The following is an 18613-nucleotide window of genomic DNA, read 5'->3' as shown; positions in this document are numbered from 1 at the left end:
CAGACAAGTTTTGGCTTTGCTCCTCAGGACTGTGAAAATTAAGTGAGGAGAAATGTAGAATGATAATATTTGGGGTGGGGGATGACTATTTCAATATTTATTTGCCTTTTGTACTTCCTTAAAATTTTTTTTTTCACATTTATTCATTTTTGAGAGACAGAGTGAGGGTGAGGGAGGGGCAGAGAGACAGGGAGACACAGAATCCGAAGCAGCCTCCAGGCTCTAGCTGTCAGCACAGAGCCCGTCGCGGGGCTCGAACCCACGGACGGTGAGATCATGACCTGAGCTGAAGTCGGACGCTTAACCGACCGAGCCACCCAGGCGCCCCTGGAAATTTTAAATTTCAATCCCAAGAGCCAACAAGTGGAGACCCTGGAGTAGCACCTCTCTGAAAGGAGCACGGATGTGGCATAAAAGCAACCTGACTGCCCCCAAAGAGACCAGCGTCCCCAGTTCTTGCAAGAGGGAGACTCAGAGGAACTGGGGCAGAGCTCAGATGCAGGATTGGAACTGACGGATCTGTGTCCGGGGACCCTGGAGCCAGAGCAGAGGGGTCTGGGGCTTTGTGCGGGCGGCCACTGAACCCTGTGACCCTTGTGGGAACGGCTCCTGTGCAGTCTGAGCTGGGCTGACAGACCTGAAGGAACCCTGCAGGTGCTGGGCCAGTGGAAGTGTGTGCAAAGAGCACGTGTGTGAGTGTGTCTATAAGAGACAGAGGTGGGAGGAGAGAATGGGTGTGTGTGGGCATGAGAGGGTGTGTGCATGAGGAAGAGTGTGTATGTGAGAGAAAGAGGGCATGTGTGTATATGAGTGTGTATGTGTGTGTATGAAAGACAGTGTATGTGTGAGAAAGCATGTGTGTATATATGAGAGTGTGTGTGAGAGAGTATATGTGTGTGCATGAGAGTGTGTGTGTGAGAGCATGTGTACGTATGAGAGAACGTGTGTGCATGAGCGTGTATATGAGAGAAAGTGTGTGTGTGAGAGAGAGAGAGCATGTGTGTATATGAGACCATGTGTGCAAGAGAGAGACAATGTGTGTATATGAGTGTGTGTGTGTGTGTGTGTGTGTGGTGACAAGGACATGCTAAGGGGCAGGAGGGGCATCGGGCATCAGAAGACACTGGAGTCAGAAAGGACAAAAGCTGGTTCCCCGAGAGGTATGAGCCTGGGACATCCAGGACATCACCTGATGGTGGGCCAGGGCAGGGGAGGCGATGACCACAAGAGGATGGGGCACACACAGAGCAGGGCACAGGTCACTCTTGGCAGGCAAGAGATACCCCAAACAGGCAGTTAGCCTGAATGCAGTCTTAACTCCCTTGACATGTTGAGGCGATAGCCCGGCAGCAGACGTCAAGTGTCAAGAACCAAGTTGAATTCAATTGTTCAAAAGAAGAAAATTACAGTTCTGTGAATCTAGGTTGTGGCTCATCATGCCCTTGACGCATGGGTTTAAAAATATCCATGATGTATATATCTTATGATCCCCTCTTTGCAGAAAGAAAGCGTGCACAGGAAAACACCAAAGGAATGAGCTGAAGGGGAAAGTCAGCAGTGATTTCTCTGGTGGTGAGTTGTGAATGTTCCCTACCTTTCATAGCTATATATTTTCTAATTTTCCCAAATTAGCGGATGTTAAGTTATCCATGTTTTAAGAATAAAATGCTTATGGACAGGGAGGCAATTCAAAAGTTAAAAGAGGTAAACATGTAAACAGTCCTGAGTATAAACTCTCTTTCCGTCAAGGTATCCGTTGTCAACAGTTTGTGATTCCTAGTAGGAAACAAAAATGCATATATGTTTCCTGAAGAGAGCATATATTACTTTTCGAATGGAACGAAAACCTTTTATTTTTAAAAGGGAAAGGGAAACACGGAATCTGAAGTTTTAAAGCTAATTTCCCTCTGATACAAAAGTCTTCTTTTTTTCTTTTGTGGTTAAGAGAATGTTTCTTTGCTGTCCTCTCACTACGTAGTTTTTGTGGATTGGGGATTGGAAAACAGTAACTAAAAGGTCATCCAACAAAAGTGTTATGTGATACAGAAAATGCACAACAGAGGTCCTTTTGCAATTCACATGCAAAAGTGTCCCATTTGAGAAATCCAAATCAGTATACTGAAGTAAGGAGCCATCCTACAACTAACTAGGTTAGATGTTAGGGATGTGGGGATGTGCGAGCAGAGGCCGGTGCTCCCCGACGGGGAGCCGAGGGTGCTGGTTGAATTCCCAAGGCTGGGAAGAAAGGCTCAGAAATGCAGTCGTGGCCATTAGGAAGTGACTGCCAGGCTGGGACATGTAAGAGGGTCATCCATCATGAAGATGAGGTCCCGATGGGGAAGGGGATAGAGGAAGAAGGTTTGGATTGGTCAGGAGAGCTTGGGAGGTGGACTTGACCTCCTAAAGAGACTGCGGCTCCTAAGGCCTCCGGGTTGGACGTGGGAAGCAAGCGAGCTGTGCACCTGACCCCCTGCGTGGGCTGCTCTGTCTATGCTTTATAAGCTGCACCATACGCCGCAGCCTGAGACTGAGAATTCTTTTTATGGCATGCCTATTTGGTCTCCGGTAGGCTTCTGAGAAAAGGAAACAACACGAGTTGAAAGTAAGAGGGAGATGGGAGGAAATAATCATTATGGGATTGAGGCAATTTGGCTAATACATCCAAGTCCAGAGAAATCATCATTGTGGTTTTATGAGACCACAGGGAAATGAGGTGACTTTTCCAGGCTGCCTTTACTGAGGTACATGAAAATAAAGAATTCAGCTACGCAGTTTACAATCTCTGACACTCTAAATGTTTATGCAGTACCAAGGTAGAAAATGAAATAAAATACGAACAGAGCCTCAGTCATGGAAAATGCTGCCTTACGTTTCAAATACTTGCCAGAAACTCAGTGGCTGCTTTACTGGCGAGAACTACAGCAGGAGATACTGTCCCTCCCACGTTAATGGCAGCCAAGCACCTGAGTCTTATAAAGGAAATTCAATACAGGGGCGCCTAAGTGGCTCAGTCGGTTAAGTGTCCGACTTTGGCTCAGGTCACGATCTCGCGGTCTGTGAGTTCGAGCCCCGCGTCGGGCTCTGTGCTGACAGTTCAGAGCCTGGTGCCCATTTCAGATTCTGTGTCTCCCTCTCTCTCTGCCCCTCCCCTGTTCATGCTCTGTCTCTCTTGGTCTCAAAAATAAATAAACGTTATAAAAAAATTGTTTTAAATAAAAAAAGAAAATTCAATACAAAGGGGCCTGATTGCATTTATCCTTATTATTAAACACTTGCACAATGGACATTTGATGAAGACCACATATTAGAAGATTTTTAATATTTAATATTTCAATGACACACGAAACGACACTTATTACATCATTAAAACAAAGAATAGCATGATACATACTCTCTTCCATAATATTTTGGTCTGTTCTCCACCTACATTAAAAAGAAGAAAAATATTAATAATGCATTCGAATTCAAATCAGATAGATAAAAATGCTATTCACACGAACGTAGCTAATCCTGATAGTAACTTTATTACAGTTTTTACTCCTCAAATCAGAGATCCGTGAGACCACAGAGTTAACCAGTGCATTCCTCTATCTTGGATAGGAATGATGTAGAATCATCATATTTCTCTAATCATTAAGCTCATTCCCCACCTGAACTCAACCACCCAATAAAGGAATTTTCAAAGGAAACAAAGGGAAATATTAAGAACTTTATAAAGATATTACAAGGCATCATCCGGAAAAAGAAAATGAATAAAACGCAAGCATTTAGTTCAATCTTCATCCAATTGTTTCATTATGTAGTCATAATAAAAATAAGAAGCGTACCTGTATTTAAAAATAATTTGGTCTCTTTCCAGATCAAATCGATACTCTTTATTTTTAAACAAATGGCTAATGGTCTGAAATTCACTTGACACCAGAGGCAAGATACAGAGGACAACATTTACGGCTTAACTAAACATCATAAGCATCCCAGAAAACATTCTGTAACCACATTTTGAGCTGGTGGATCATCTCGTTTGGTTTTTAGCACATATGTATACGATAATCTACTTTCTTGAGAACTTTGTTTTCTTATGTTCGTGGTGTTAGAATTGGTAAGAAATTAACATGAATTCTCACGCTCAGCTTTTGTTCTCCTAATCTAACTCCAGGGACACTGAAAATAGAGTAGAGCCACATTAAGTCATGGATTTTCGCTGATGGTTATGACAGCAAGTTTATGTTTATTTACTAGAGGAGAATGTGAGTCTGGCAGCCATTTCATTTGCTGTCATTTCTGTCCACAATCAGATGGGCAGTTTTTTCAGCAGGGCTCACCGGCACAGTAGAGGGATTTCAGGGTCCTGGGCAGTTTCTTGGCCTCCCTTCACTCTCCAAAGGATGCAGGGGGATTTGAGTGGGCAGTCAGGAGCCACAGAGCAGAGGAAAAGGTTCAGAAAGGGAGAGGTGAGGACCACATTCACAAGCCTGCCTCAGACAAGCCTCACTGGTATAAAACTCATCATCTAGACACGTCTAAATATATGTTCACTCTTCTGTGCATTTCACACTTGAAAAGCACTGAACCAAGAGGGGGCGTTCATAACTCCTAACATTCAAGGTTTGAAGTCTGCTCTGTGTCATTTACAAAGGAAGATCTAAATAATATCATTAACAGAAGCACAGAGTGTGTAAAAGGCACCTTGTTATCGGATGTGTACGATTACTCTACATGCTGGGAAGCTTTTTGATAGGAGTTGAATATGTTGTCATTTATATCATTCTATTAGCTTTCAAAGTTCTTTCTTACTTTTATGATCCTGTACCTAGGTATCTGCAACACCAACATGCCATAGAAGAAATTTAGACTAGAAAAATCAATGGAAGGAAATAATATGCAACGGGCAAGATATCTCTCCGATCTTTGAGAGTCAATTTTCCATTCCTTTGAAATGACTCCCTATGTCTAAGGACAGCTTTATCTCCATCCTTTTGGCTGTGCCATAATAGACATTTGCAAATCTGGGGTTATCTCCCAGCCCGACCCCCCAGTTCTCGTCTCTTATCTCCCCGAAAGGGAAGAATAATTCATCTAACTTTCAGGATGGACATCATGGAAGATAGAGCCTACCGCTAACTCCTGGCATGTAAGTAAGTAGTTCATGAGTGTCAAATTTGACTCCTGAGAAGATAACAAATTGCTTTCGGTTCACTCGTCAATCATAAAAATACATGGCACGCTTATTATGCTCAGGGTTCTGTGCTCAGCCCTGCATTGTTCATGAAACAATAACCTCAAAGGTGTGGAGAGGAAAGGTCTGAGGAGCTCGGGAGTGTTCTGCTCTTGTGGCAGGAGGAAACACGTGGGAAATCTACCATAAGCCCCCAAATACAAAAGTCAGTCTTTACGGTGCCTTGCGGGATACCAAATAAGATCCTGCCTGTTAGAGGACAGGTTGACCTAAATGAGGGACAGATCCGCTTATGGGAACCACGAGAATATACAAGAGCACTGATTTGTGAGGGACAGACCACACATGGAATCGAGCCACGGAATAGGTCCCAAATATTGCACGGGATGTATACTAAAACATTACTCTTTGTTTATCTGAAGTTCAAATTTAACTAGGCATTCCGTTTTTATTTCTTTTTTTTTTTCCCCTAAATCTGGCAACCCTATAGGAAGAAAGGAAAGGTGGAGAGGTCCGAGGCAGCCAAGAGAGAGGATGTGGTCATTCATCTGATCACTGCCTCCGGTAGGGGCTGTTTGGATAGCAATCTGATTCAATCTTGGATCCCTTTGTCGTCTCTGCCTTTCTTACAGAAAATAGAGCTGGCCTTATTAATGTTAACGAGAGAGAGAGCAGCTGGGATTTACAAAAAAAAAAAGCACAGCAAAGAAAAACTTCTCTTCCTAAACTTTTTGCTCACAGGAGTCTAAACATAGTCTCTCTCTCTCCACACTTCACTAAGCTTTTAACCAGTCAAGAGCTTAAATTAAGTGAAATGGCCCTGGGAAAATCATAGAACATCCACATGTTTTCAAGGTGGATAATACTGGGTCCTCAGATCCAGACAAAACTAGTCAGCTGGATGTCAGGACTCCCAGGAATAAAGGCGCTGACTAGATAGACTAGTAACGTCTACACTGTGACCCAGTAATGCCTGAAGAAGTCTGGTTCAGTCCCCAGAAGCCCTGGTTCAGTCCCCTCTGTGTCAGCCATCGATGGAATCAGGACTGACTTGTGAAACGTGGATTTATTAAGAAAGACATAGCACCTGAATTTCAGTTTCCAATTGTACGAGATTCTTTTCAGCGAATGAGAGAGAAGACAGTTAATAAATAAAAAAGGAAAGCAGCTCAGAAGCTCTTCTCACATTCTCTTTGAAAATTAGGTTTGTTGAAATCAAGAACTTGCTTAAAAAAAAAATAGAGGGCTTATTGAGGTAGTCACATGGATTCAGGAAGGGATAAAAATGTAACATATTCCAACATGAAAGAAGGTTGGTTCTGGAGCATTCCTGCCACTGATTATCTCAGGATGAGAACTCGAGTTGGACAACCCATCATCCTGGGGAACCTGGGCACTGAGGATACGATTCACAGAAATTGCATCTGCAATGCCAGATTAGTTAGTGTTCTAACTCCAAGCAGAAAGAAGCTCACCATTTTAGGAAAACAAAACAAAACAAAAATCTGATAATTTGTAGATATATTGCTGAACCCTAAAATACTGGATTCGTAGCTGATCTACCAGGTTCAGAAAGGAACGCCTCTCTTTACAGAAGAACAACGCAGATGATCTGTGAACAAGCAAACACATGACATGGGTCCTTCCGAAGTTCAGGTGAATTCAGTATGTGTGGTGGAACCATGCTGATTCTTTTTAAAAATGCAATTGAAGATTTTATTCTACATGCGCATCATCTATGGGAGAAGAGTCCCCCAAGGTGGGCAATACTTGCCATCGATGTCACTCTTGACCATAGCACTTTTGGAATTCCTCTTTTGTGACTTAGACTTTACTACCTTTCTCTTGACTATCCTTACAGCTGCCTTTCTCAAAGTGTGGTCTGGTCATTCAAAACAGAAACTTCAGGATGCTTTGTAAAGATTACAGATTCCTGATCCGTATCTCAGACCAACTGAACCAGAACTAAGGTGGGGGAGCTGCGATGTGTTATTTGATTAATCCCCCACGTGATATTTACGCATACAGTAAAGTCAGAGTCATCAGCTTATAGAAACTATATATTTGTGTTTTGAGTTGAGAGTAGATGTTATTTCAGCAAACAGGCAGAAGTTACTACTCCGAGCCACATTCAGCGAAAAGGGAAGTGATCCAACTAGGAAATACATTTGAGACAAAAATGAGGCATGACCCTAAGATAATAAAATCTGCACTGTGCCTTGTTCTGAAGGTATTTTAGGAGACATTCCCAACATGCTCCGAGCAATGGGAACTCGGCAGAAATAAAAGCACAGATTCCCAAGATGATGGATTCTATTTTAAATAGAAAAAAAATTGTTCAAAAATATCAACTTCTCCAGTATTACTAAAATGCCTTTAAATAACTATATAAGAATCTGATAAGAATTTCTCTTTTTAAAAAAATTTTTTAACGTTTATTTATTTTGGGGAGGGGGGGGAGAGAGAGAGAGAGAGAGAGAGAGAGAGAGAGAGAGAATATGAGTGGGGGAGGGGCAGAGAGAGAGGAAGACACAGAATCAGAAACAGGCTCCAGGCTCTGAGCTGTCAGCACAGAGCCTGATGTGGGGCTCGAACTCACGAACTCACATAATATATGTCTTTAAAGAATAATCTATCTTATGACTTTATGGTCACACCTCAAATATAATTATTGCCAGTACTGTGACTATTGAAAATGGGTTTAGTCCTGTCTAGTCCTGTCCATACTCGGTACAGACCGTGTTCCTACTCATCTACAGCCAATGCAGACCGGTCCGGCTTCCCTGCCGAATGGTCTCATCACCCCACATTCATCCTATGTTCCAATCAAATGAAATTACTTGTAGTTCCATAATTTGCTCTCTGCCATATGTCCATTGTTTTTCATACGTTCTGATTTCAGATCTTGAACTCCCTTCTAATAAAATAGTGGCAGATCACGTGACTGTTGAAAGGGCAGGCTCTAGACTCAGGCTGCTTGGCTTTGACGCCAAATCCGTGTATCCCTAAGCAAGTTTCGAATCTCTCTGTCCCTTGGTTTCCTCGTCTTTAAAATAGAGATGATAGGGGCGTCTGGGTGGCTCAGTCGGTTGGCCGTCCGACTTCGGCTCAGTCATGATCTCGCGGTTTGTCAGTTCGAGCCCCGCGTCGGGCTCAGGGCTGACAGCTCGGAGCCTGGAGCCTGTTTCGGATTCCGTGTCTCCGTCTCTCTCTGCCCCTCCCCCACTTGTCCTCTGTCTCTCTCTATCAGAAATAAATAAAATGTAAAAAATAAATAAGTAAAATAAAATGGAGATGATAATAAAAGTAACTGCCTCATTGAGCTGTTGTAATAATTAAATCAGTTATGTTGGCAGCAGTGTCTGGGACCCAGAGCACTTCAATGACTACTAACTAAAAGGGCCTCCCTGCACAGAAAGAAAAGTTAGGCCCACTCTTTTTTTTTTTCCCCCTTTATTTATTTTTAAATTTTTTATTCAAGTGTAATTAACTAGAGTCTTAGATCAAGGCTCATTCTTTTCTGTGCTCTTACAACTCTTTTTATAAGATTTTAAATAGCTACTTGTCCATTTCTTCTCTGACTAGGAGTTTCTGAGGCAGCAATTTTGGTCTTCATAATCATTGCATTCCCAGGATTTAGCTCCACGTCTGGCACAGAATGAGCGCAGGCATGCATTCTCTGAATCTAATTTACTCCTAAAACTGTGTTGGGCGGCAGAGGTTCAAACAGCAAAAGCCTATATTCCATTATTTTAAATAGAAAAAAAAGTTCAAAAATATCAATTTCTCCAATATTACTAAAATGCCTGTAAATAACTATATAAGAATCTGTTTAAGAATTTCTTTTTTTTTAAAAGAGGTTAGAGTGGGAGAGAGCCAAAGCATAAGAGACCCTTAAAAACTGAGAACTGAGGGTTGATGGGGGTTGGGAGGGAGGGGAGGGTGGGTGATGGGTATTGAGGAGGGCACCTGTTGGGATGAGCACTGGGTGTTGTATGGAAACCAATTTGACAATAAATTTCATATATTGAAAAAAAAAGAATTTCTTTTTAAAAAAAATTTTTTAACGCTTATTTATTTTTGAGAGAGAGAGAGAAAATGAATGAGTGGGGGAGGGGCAGAGAGAGAGAGAGAGGGAGACACAGAATCTGAAACAGGCTCCAGGCTCTCAGCTGTCAGCGCAGAGCCCGACTCGAGGCTCGAACTCACGAACTGGGAGATCATGGCCTCAGCCAAAGATCATGCTTAACCAACTGAGCCACCCAGGTGTCCCAAGAACTTCTGCCTAGTATAAAATACTTACCCCCCAATTACATAATTGTTTAACCCTTAATGGCGTAGTTAACAGGTATATTTGTGCGCAGTCCCCTGCTGAATAAAAGAGAATCCTCATTATCCTATACTGAGCAGATACTACTAAAAAAAAAAAATACTATCTGGATGAGACCTGAATTGGTAATGCCCCCAGGTGTCTGGTCTAAAGAAACACCGAAGGGCTAAACCCTCAGGAAAAAGTGGAGAGAGTTGTGGATACAATGTGCTTAAACACAAGGTCGATCAGAACAGTGACATAGGAGAGAAGCCCCCTTCCATCTTCTAGCTCCCCTGCCACTACTCCAAGTGTGATCCGGGGACCCGTAGCATTGGCATCACCTCGGAGCTTGTTAGAAGTGCAGAATCTGCATTTCGAAGGGGACTCGCATACACATTAAAGTTTGAGATGGGGCCACGCTTCTCATCTGATGGTAGCAGGTGAGAACTTGTTACAGCAGGCTTTTAGCCAGGAGAATGATTTTGGCTAAAACTTTCTGTTAAGTTGCTATAGCAAATAGCCTGATAGTGAGTGTTTGGAGAGCAAAGTATATGCCCGTACTCATGAAATGTTTGCAGAAAGAATGAGGCAAAGATTATGAAGGCAGAGCCCTGGTGTCAATTCAATTGCAGTGTGACCCTGAGGAGTTTATTAAACTTCTTTGTATCTCATTTCCCTCAATTTTCAATAAAGCCGGAGTCATAAAAATGTGCGATTTTAATAAAGCTCAGATGAGATAATGCGTGTAAGAAATTGTGGGGCTCGGAACATCGTGGTAAGCGGTTCACATGTAGTCGCGGGGCTACTCTGTGCCAGCAGCTGTCCTGAGGGTTCTACGTGTTTATCTCATTTCTGTCCCCAAGCAGCCCTATGAGGTAAGTGAGTGCTATTATTTTGCAGACAGCGACTAAACAACTCGACTGAGGTCAGTGCCTTCGCACCCAGCACAGACACCTTTAACTACTGCGATTCCCAGCTTCTCCAGCGTGAAGAAGAAGCCATTCTCCACACATGAACCAATGCCGATGCCTTTGTTGGCTATCACCCAGTTCTACACTTGGGTTAAATATGAGATTATCTGAATTGTCCTTAACTTTTCTTTGCCAGGACTGAACACTCTAAAATCTCTTTGGAATGAACTGAATTCTGTCAACGAGGTAACAAATGAGAATTTGGGGGGATAGTGTCGTGATATTTTGAGTCTCTCGACTATTTCCCTGTGATTTAAAATTTTATGGATTCCAAGCTACCTGGTTTAGTTTCCAATTTACTCCTCTAATTTGAAGGAGTAATTCTCAGCATTTTGCAAAGCTTGAGAGAACAGGAGGGTGACAGCTGCATAGTGAGAGACAGGAAGCCTAATCCTTAAATGAGTTTGCTTTATAGTCAGATTATCATTGCCCTAGATAAACACAAGTTCTTTTATATTCAACACAAAGACATTTAAAGAATATCGTGAGTCCTCTGTAAACAAGGTTTCCAATTATTGAAAAAACAAAGCTTTTATAATCCCTCAGCAGCTGGTATATGTTAAGTTTTTACTTAATAGAAATAATTTTAAAACCCAATTTAGCAGCCTCCTACACAGGCAGTTAGACTGCTGAATTTTCTGAGATACAGATCGAGTTCAGGAGAAAAGACTTTGACAGAGGGATTTGTATTGGTGATATTAGGGAATTTTATCCAGAAAAAAAATATATAGATAATTCCCTTCTAATTAAAAATCAAAGTTCTTTATTGAAAAGGAGAGAAAGAAAATGCAAGTCCTGAAATTTATCTTCTTGTAGTCAAAGTGCATAGTATAGAATGAAAATTGAGGAAACTTTAAAATCTCCTGTTTCTTTTCATCTAGAATCTAAGGCTTTATTTTTCCTCTTTTTTTTTTAAGTTTATTTATTTATTTTGAGAGAGAGAGAGACCGAGAGAGAGAGAGAGACAGAGGCAGAGACAGAGAGAGAAAGACAGGGAGAGCAAGCAGGGGAGGGGCAGAAAGAGAGGGAGAGAGAATCCCAAGTAGGCTCCAAGCTGTCAGTGCAGAGTCTGAGGCGGGGCTCGATCTCACAAAATGTGAAACCATGACCTGCGTCGGAATCAAGAATCAGACACTTAACCAACTGAGCCACCCACATACCCCTAAGGCCTTATTTTTCCTTACGGCATTACTTTAAAGCTTTCAAAATTCAGATGGGGACACCGATGGGGTAAATTCTTTCCTGTCTTGATTATAATATATTATAAAAACACCTACTGGTGAGTCTTTCCGTAATAAACCTCCTTAAAAGGTTACCAAACCGCTTTGCAAAGTTCTAGAAGTTAGACACAAATCAGGCACTTTAGTAACCTTGGTGTAAATATTCTGCTAATTTACAGACAGACACTGTGTATCAGATTAGAGGTGCTCAGGACCAAAGCCGCTCCCACTCATTCGATTTGTTTTCCGCCTTTTTTTTTTTTTTCCTTCAGATTTTCCCCGGAGTTGTGATTTAAAAATCAGTGATAATATTAGAACAAAGAAGAAGTAAAAGAATTTTCTTAGACCAGTGGGTCTCAATTGGGAGGGTGGGGGGTGTGTTTTTTCCCGGCAGATATTTGCTGATGTCTGGAGATAATTTTGACTGTCATGAGGGGAGGTGCTACTGAATATAGCGGGGCAGAGTCCAGGGATGTTGGTAAAATCCTGCAACACATAGGACAGACCCTCTACAACAAAGAATTTATCCCACCCCAAATATTATGGTGCCAAGGCTGAGAAACCCTCTTTTATTATTTTTTAAATTTTTTAATGTTTTTATTTATTTTTGAGACACAGAGAGACACAGCATGAGAAGGGGAGGGGCAGAGAGAGAGGGAGACACAGAATCCAAAGTTCGACGCGGGGCTCGAACTCACGGACCGTGAGATCATGACCCGAGCTGAAGTCGGATGCTTAACCAACCGAGCCACCCAGGCGCCCCTGAGAAACCCTCTTTTAGACAAAAAAAGAATTTTGTCCTCTTGTGCATGCCCAAGAAAGGTTTTTCAAAAAAAAAATTTTGGACCAAAATACTAACAAGCAATAAATACTTTAAATACAGAGTAAAAGGAAAATAAAAGGAAATATTTATGAGAATAATAATAATTTATAAAAGTAGCTTTTAAGAAAAGGCAGACATACTTTCAACTACTCAGGGAAATAGCTCAGATAACTACCACACTGAACAGACTAACATATCAAAACTTTAACAAGGAAATCCCCTTGCCTCGCTTGAAAAAATTGTAAACAATCTGAAATACAAAAAAAAGAAAAACACTAAAGGAAAAATTTAAGTTATTACTGGGAGTAACCATCCATGATATGCATACATATGAACTAATGTTTAAATCCCTTACTGCTATGGGATTTCATGCCTCACAGCATGTTGTTTTGAAACTCTGCTCTGATTACTGGGTTGGAAACAAAATTTCCACCACACCTGGCTCCCCAAGTCACAGAGGAACCTTCCCGCCCCAGGGGAGCCTAAGCATTGCCTGAGTGGCTGTCCAGTGCCTGAGTGATGTCCTGATTTCCTAGGTTTCATTACAGAAGCAACCATACAAAATCATCTTCATAAAAGGAGAAGGTGTGGGGCTCCTGGGTGGCTCAGTCGGTTGTGCGTCCGACTCTGGTTCAGGTCATGATCTCATAGCTCGTGAGTTCGAGCCCCACGTCGGGCTCTGTGCTGACGGCTTGGAGCCTGGAGCCTGCTTTGGATTCTGTGTCTCCCTCTCTCTCTGCCCCTAACCCACTCGGATTCTGTCTCTGTCTTTCTCAAAAATAAATAAACATTAAAAAAGTTAAAAATAAATAAATGAAAGAAGAAAGTGAATTGCCCAAATTAGTTATATTTGGATTTGAAAAATAACGAAAGGGCAACTACACCCAGACACACACACATTCAAACACCCCACCTCGCACATCAGCCCTTTGTTCCTGGTTCTGGTTTTCTCTACGTTCAGATCTAGTGACAATGACTTAGAATCCAGATAAGGGCAGGGCTCAGGAGGAGCAGAGGAGGCTCCAATACTTAAAAGGCACCTTCAGTATGTGTGCTGCTCTTTTCCCAAAAGGCAAGTTACACAGCAATTAATATTCCCTTTTTGCAGATGAGGAGAGGAAGGCCCATATGGTTACATTACTTGAAGATCACACACAAGCATGGGGAGGAGATCCAAACCAATATCTGATTGATGCCAAATTCCATATTCTTTTTTTTACACCAAGAGCAAGGGAAACTGTCCAGGGGACAACAGAGGGGATGCACTCATGAAGAACATTGATTCTGCTATCATGAATAGATAGGTTGACCCCCAAATCGTTAAACTCTTAAAAGTGCCCATTCCGGAGACCTGTGTGAGCTGTTATCAGAAGACCTTCTATCACAGCTGATGGCCAACCTCCTTTACCCTTCATCCCTCTGAATGGTACCACCAGAGTATCATCCGCCTAGCGTCCAAGCCAGAAATTGTCACCCCAGATTCCTTCCTCTCTCCCGATCCCACTTGGACTCTGCCTCTAAATCCTGTCCATTGTATGTGATTCCTTAATTACTCTTGAAGCCGTCTCTTTCTTTCCATGTCCACTGTAGTGTCTATTTACCCAAAGCACTCAACTAATATTTTTATAGGTTTTCCTGTCTATACTTGTATCACCTTCCAATCTATCTGAAGTCAGAAAATGCAAATCTCATCAAGTTCTCTGCTTAAAATTTTTCATTGGCTCCCTGATGCCTAGTAGTCAAACCTATACCGCTCAGCACATCCTTCCCAGACCACCCTACTTAGAAGTGGTACCTCTTTACCTTGGCATACCCGATGTCTCCTTTCTGGCTTATTTTTTCCATGCCATTTGTCATCATCTGAGATACTATGTATCTTACTTGTGTGTGTGTGTGTGTGTGTGTGTGTGTGTGTGTGTGTGTGTGTTTGGCCAATCTTTCCCTTTCAAATGGCAACTACACAAGGCCAGAAACTTTTGTGTTTTGCTTATTACTGTTATCCCCAGAGCCTAGAACAGAGCTGGCACAGAGTAGGTGCTCAATAAATACTTGTTCAATGAATAAATGAATGGCATACAGGATTTTCCTAGGACGGTCTTGCTTGTGTATCCAGACTATGTCCCTACCATCACACATACTCTTGCCCTGAACATCCTTATTCCCCAATTCTTTATGTCCCTACCACAGAGATACCTACAGTTTCTGAAACACATCCGGGTTAGTCATACATCCTGGTCATTCTTTGGACCGGAGATTTCCTCCACGTGGAATTCTAATACTTGCTCTCCAACCCATCTATGCCTTAACCTGGCAAAATCTCAATGACTTAAAAAGAAGAGGTAAATTTTCTATTTGTTAATTAATTTATTTAAAGTATAATTAACACGCAGTGTTATATTAGTGTCAGGTGTACAATATAGTGATTCAATAATTCTATGCACTACTCAGTGCTCTCATCACAATGAGTGTACCCTTGATCCTCTTCACCTAATTCACCCGTGTCACCATCCACCTGCCTCTGATAGCTATCGGTTCCCTATAGAGTCTGGATTTTTCGCTTGTTTTGTTTAAGTTCCACATATGAGTGAAATCATACGGTATGTGTCTTTCTCTGCTTATTTCACTTAGCATGATACCCTCCAGGTCCACCCATGTTGTTGCAAATGGTAGGGTTTCATTCTTTATGGCTGAGTAATATTCCATTGTGTATAGCTACTGCCTCTTCTTTACCCATTCATCTATTGATGGACACTTGGCTTGCTTCCATTTTGGCTATTGTAAATAATGCTGCAATAAACATAGGGGTGCATGTATCTTCTTGAATTAGTGTTTTGTATTCTTTGGGGAAATACCCAATAGTGGAATTACCGGGTCACATGGCAATTCTAGTTTTAATTTTTTGAGGAACCTCCGTACTGTTTTCCACAGTGGCTGCACCAGCTTGCATTCCCACCAACAGTGGACAAGAATTCCTTTTTCTCCACACCCTTACCAATGCTTATTATTTTTTTGTTATATATATTATATATACACAATGGAATATTACTCAGTCATAAGAAAGAATGGGATCTTGCCATTCGTGACAATATGGATGGACCTGGAGGGTATTTTGCTAAGTGAAATAAGTCAGAGAAAGACACAATATGATTTCACTTACATGTAGAATCTAAAAAACAAAACAAATGAATTAACAAACAAACAGAAGGCAGAAACAGACCCATAAATACAGAGAATAAACCGGTCGTCGCCAGAGCAGGAGGGTGGAGGCATGGGCAAAATGGGTGTGTGGGGGGGTAGGAGATACAGGCTTCTAGTTATGAAATGAATAAATCACAGAGATAAAAGGTATAGCAGAGGGAATCATCAGTGGTATTTTAACAGTGTGGTATGGTGACAGAGGGTAGCTACATTTGTGGTGAACACAGCATAGTGGATCAACTTGTTGAATCACTACGTTGGACACTTGCAACTAATGTAACATAGTATATTAACTATAGTTCAATAAAAACACATACATAAATAGGGGTGCCTGAGTGGCTCAGTCGGTTAAGCGTCTGACTTTGGCTCGGGTCGTGATCTCACGGTTTGTGAGTTCGAGCCCCGCGTCGGGCTCTGTGCCGACAGCTCAGAGTCTGGAACCTGCTTCAGATTCTGTGTCTCCCTCTGTCTGCCCCTCCGCTGCTTGCACTCTGTCTCTCGCATTGTCTCAAAAATAAATAAATACTTAAAAAATATAAGTAAGTAAGAGGTAAATGCTGCCATCTCAGGAAAATCTTTCCTGACTGCCTCAAACCAGCTTAGGTATTATTTCTTCTCCTCCCTCTGAACTAAAGGCCTGATTTAGGGCCATAATTTTAGTGGAATTGGGATTGTTGGCTTTATGACCTCTAGAAGTAAGCTTTTTGAGGGAAAGGCATCTGTCTTTCTCTGTTGTCCTGGTACCCAACAGTGTATCTTGTACTATAAATAGTAATAATTGCTAATAGTTATTAAGAACTTGCAATGTGCCAGGCATTGTCCTAAGCACTGTCTTTACATATATTTAACCCATTCAATCCTCATGACTACCCAGTAGGTAAGATCTATTACACCCATTTCCAAAGGGTGAATTGAGGCACAGAGAAGCAGAGTGTAAAAGCAGACTGTATTATCCTGGAGCTTGGGCCCTAAAGCATCACACTCTATTGCCTACAATTGCATCAGTCCTGCTTCCCGGATCCCTGGAGATGTCCTGCTTTACATACCCTTTCTAAAGCCCTTGGTTCAGCTTTTTTTTCCCCACTAAGGTAATTGATTCATATCCTTCCAACTACCCTCCATCTCCCATCTTTTCTTTCTTTTCCCAAAATTTAGCCAAAGTTGATTTCTATTGCTCATAACGGAATCCTAAGTGATATTCCCATTAAATCCCAATCTCCAAGGCAGGAACCAGGGTAGCTGTAAGGTTTACCAAGCTCCACAGGGGGTTCTGACACATTCCAGGACTGGGAAGCACAACTTTGGGCAGCAGTTCCAAAACATGGAGAGAATGAATACCTTCCCGGAAGCTTGCAATATCTTCTTAAGACTTCTACATGGATTTTTACCCAGTCTATGTGGATTTTGATCCTACTCTCACTGTAGGCTTCCAAGAACACCCAAAAGTCTAGCCATGGGTAGCACTCACCTTTCCAACTGGCCCCGAGCATCTTCCCAGCAGCTCATTTTGACCCAGTCTTCCTTGCTACATCTTCCCTGGCACTCATTTCTTGGCTTCCTGTGTTGGCCCCCAACACCCACCTTGATCCCTCCTTGTGTGGACAACCCAATTAGGTATACTGCTCTGACTCTGCCCTGGCACTGTTGGCTAGGGCTTGCTATTCATCCTTTGGCATCCTGAAGCCACAGCTCCACATAAAATGGCTCTTTCCTCCCATCAAGCCAAACCCCACGGAGGTCAGCCATATTGGCCAGAATGGCTGGCCTCCCACCAGCACAGGAGAATCAAACATGATGGGTCCATCTGTCCATCCTCCTGATACTTCCTACAGACAGGCATCATATTTTTAAAAATCCCATAAAAGAGAAACAAAATTCGGGACTTAAGCATAGATAGAAATTTTATGTTAATATCTAATCTCATATTCTTCTTGCATCAAAATACATCTTCCCCTCCATTGGCCTTTGGTGCAGATGAGAACCTGAGACTATTCTCTATAGGATAAGGTTTCCTAAAAGCCATCTCCATGTCACCTGATTGCTTGTTCTTCCGCTAAATAATTCTTGTTCTTCTAACTTTTTCTAACAGATCCTATTTCCAATCCTTAATTCATCTTCATTATTCTCCTTGGAACTCTTTTTAAATTCTCCCAATAGCTCTTAGGTTCAAAAAAGCTTGAAGTACCCAATAGAACTGAATCGAATCAAGGGAAAACTCAATGCTGCTATTAAATTTCTAGGGGGAAAAAGATTGGGTGAGTATACCCATTTAATTCTTCATTCTTGTTAGTAAATTCTTTCCTTCAAAGCTGAATAGCATTTGGGTTAAGTGGTCCTGTACATACTTTGGAAAGGGCAAAGAACACCCATCATTCTCTTTCTTCTCCTTTTTTTCTCCCTCCTTCTAGAAACGTAAGAGTATTTAAATATAAGTATTCAGTGTAAGTATTCAAATGCATGTGTTCCAACCGATGAATAAAATTAATCTACCTAAAGAAAAAGAAAGGCAGCCAGAACTTGGGAGGTGATAGAAATGAAAGATTGTCTAGTGAAAGGTCCTCAATCTTTTCTGCATTATAATCTTTCTTTGGAGCCATTTTACATGCTTTTTTTCTTCCTAATCATCTCTCCCAAATGAAATTTTAATACTACAGATAGACTGTATATCTGTTTATGCTCTATATGTGCATCTGTGCTTTACACATTGAAAAAGACTGTGTCCCCTTAAGAACTGATGTTCCCCCCTTCCCCTCGGAGTCAATATGACCCCAATTGAGAACTCATTGTCTGGCGAGATCACTGTGGCCTTCAGAATGCTTTTAACATTTGTTCTTCCTACAGGGAGGTGGAATATCTATCTTTGGCTCCTTCTTATAGATAAGAAAGCTGCCCTTCGGAGTGGTAAATTAGCTT

At 41.8% G+C, this 18613-nt stretch overlaps 1 protein-coding gene across 1 annotated transcript in view; it reads right to left on the bottom strand.

Annotated features, from left to right (window-relative positions):
- CHN2 (chimerin 2) overlaps nt 1-18613 on the bottom strand; it is a 302150-nt gene that overhangs the window by 106271 nt on the left and 177266 nt on the right. Inside the window, exon 4 of the mRNA XM_049642938.1 lies at nt 3392-3423. Within this exon, the coding sequence (XP_049498895.1) occupies nt 3392-3423 (32 nt within the window). The remainder of the gene's footprint in view (nt 1-3391; nt 3424-18613) is intronic.

Source organism: Panthera uncia, chromosome A2 (assembly GCF_023721935.1).
Source record: "Panthera uncia isolate 11264 chromosome A2, Puncia_PCG_1.0, whole genome shotgun sequence".
Taxonomy (NCBI): Eukaryota; Metazoa; Chordata; class Mammalia; order Carnivora; family Felidae; genus Panthera; species Panthera uncia.
This window is presented reverse-complemented; position numbering and strand designations above follow the sequence as displayed.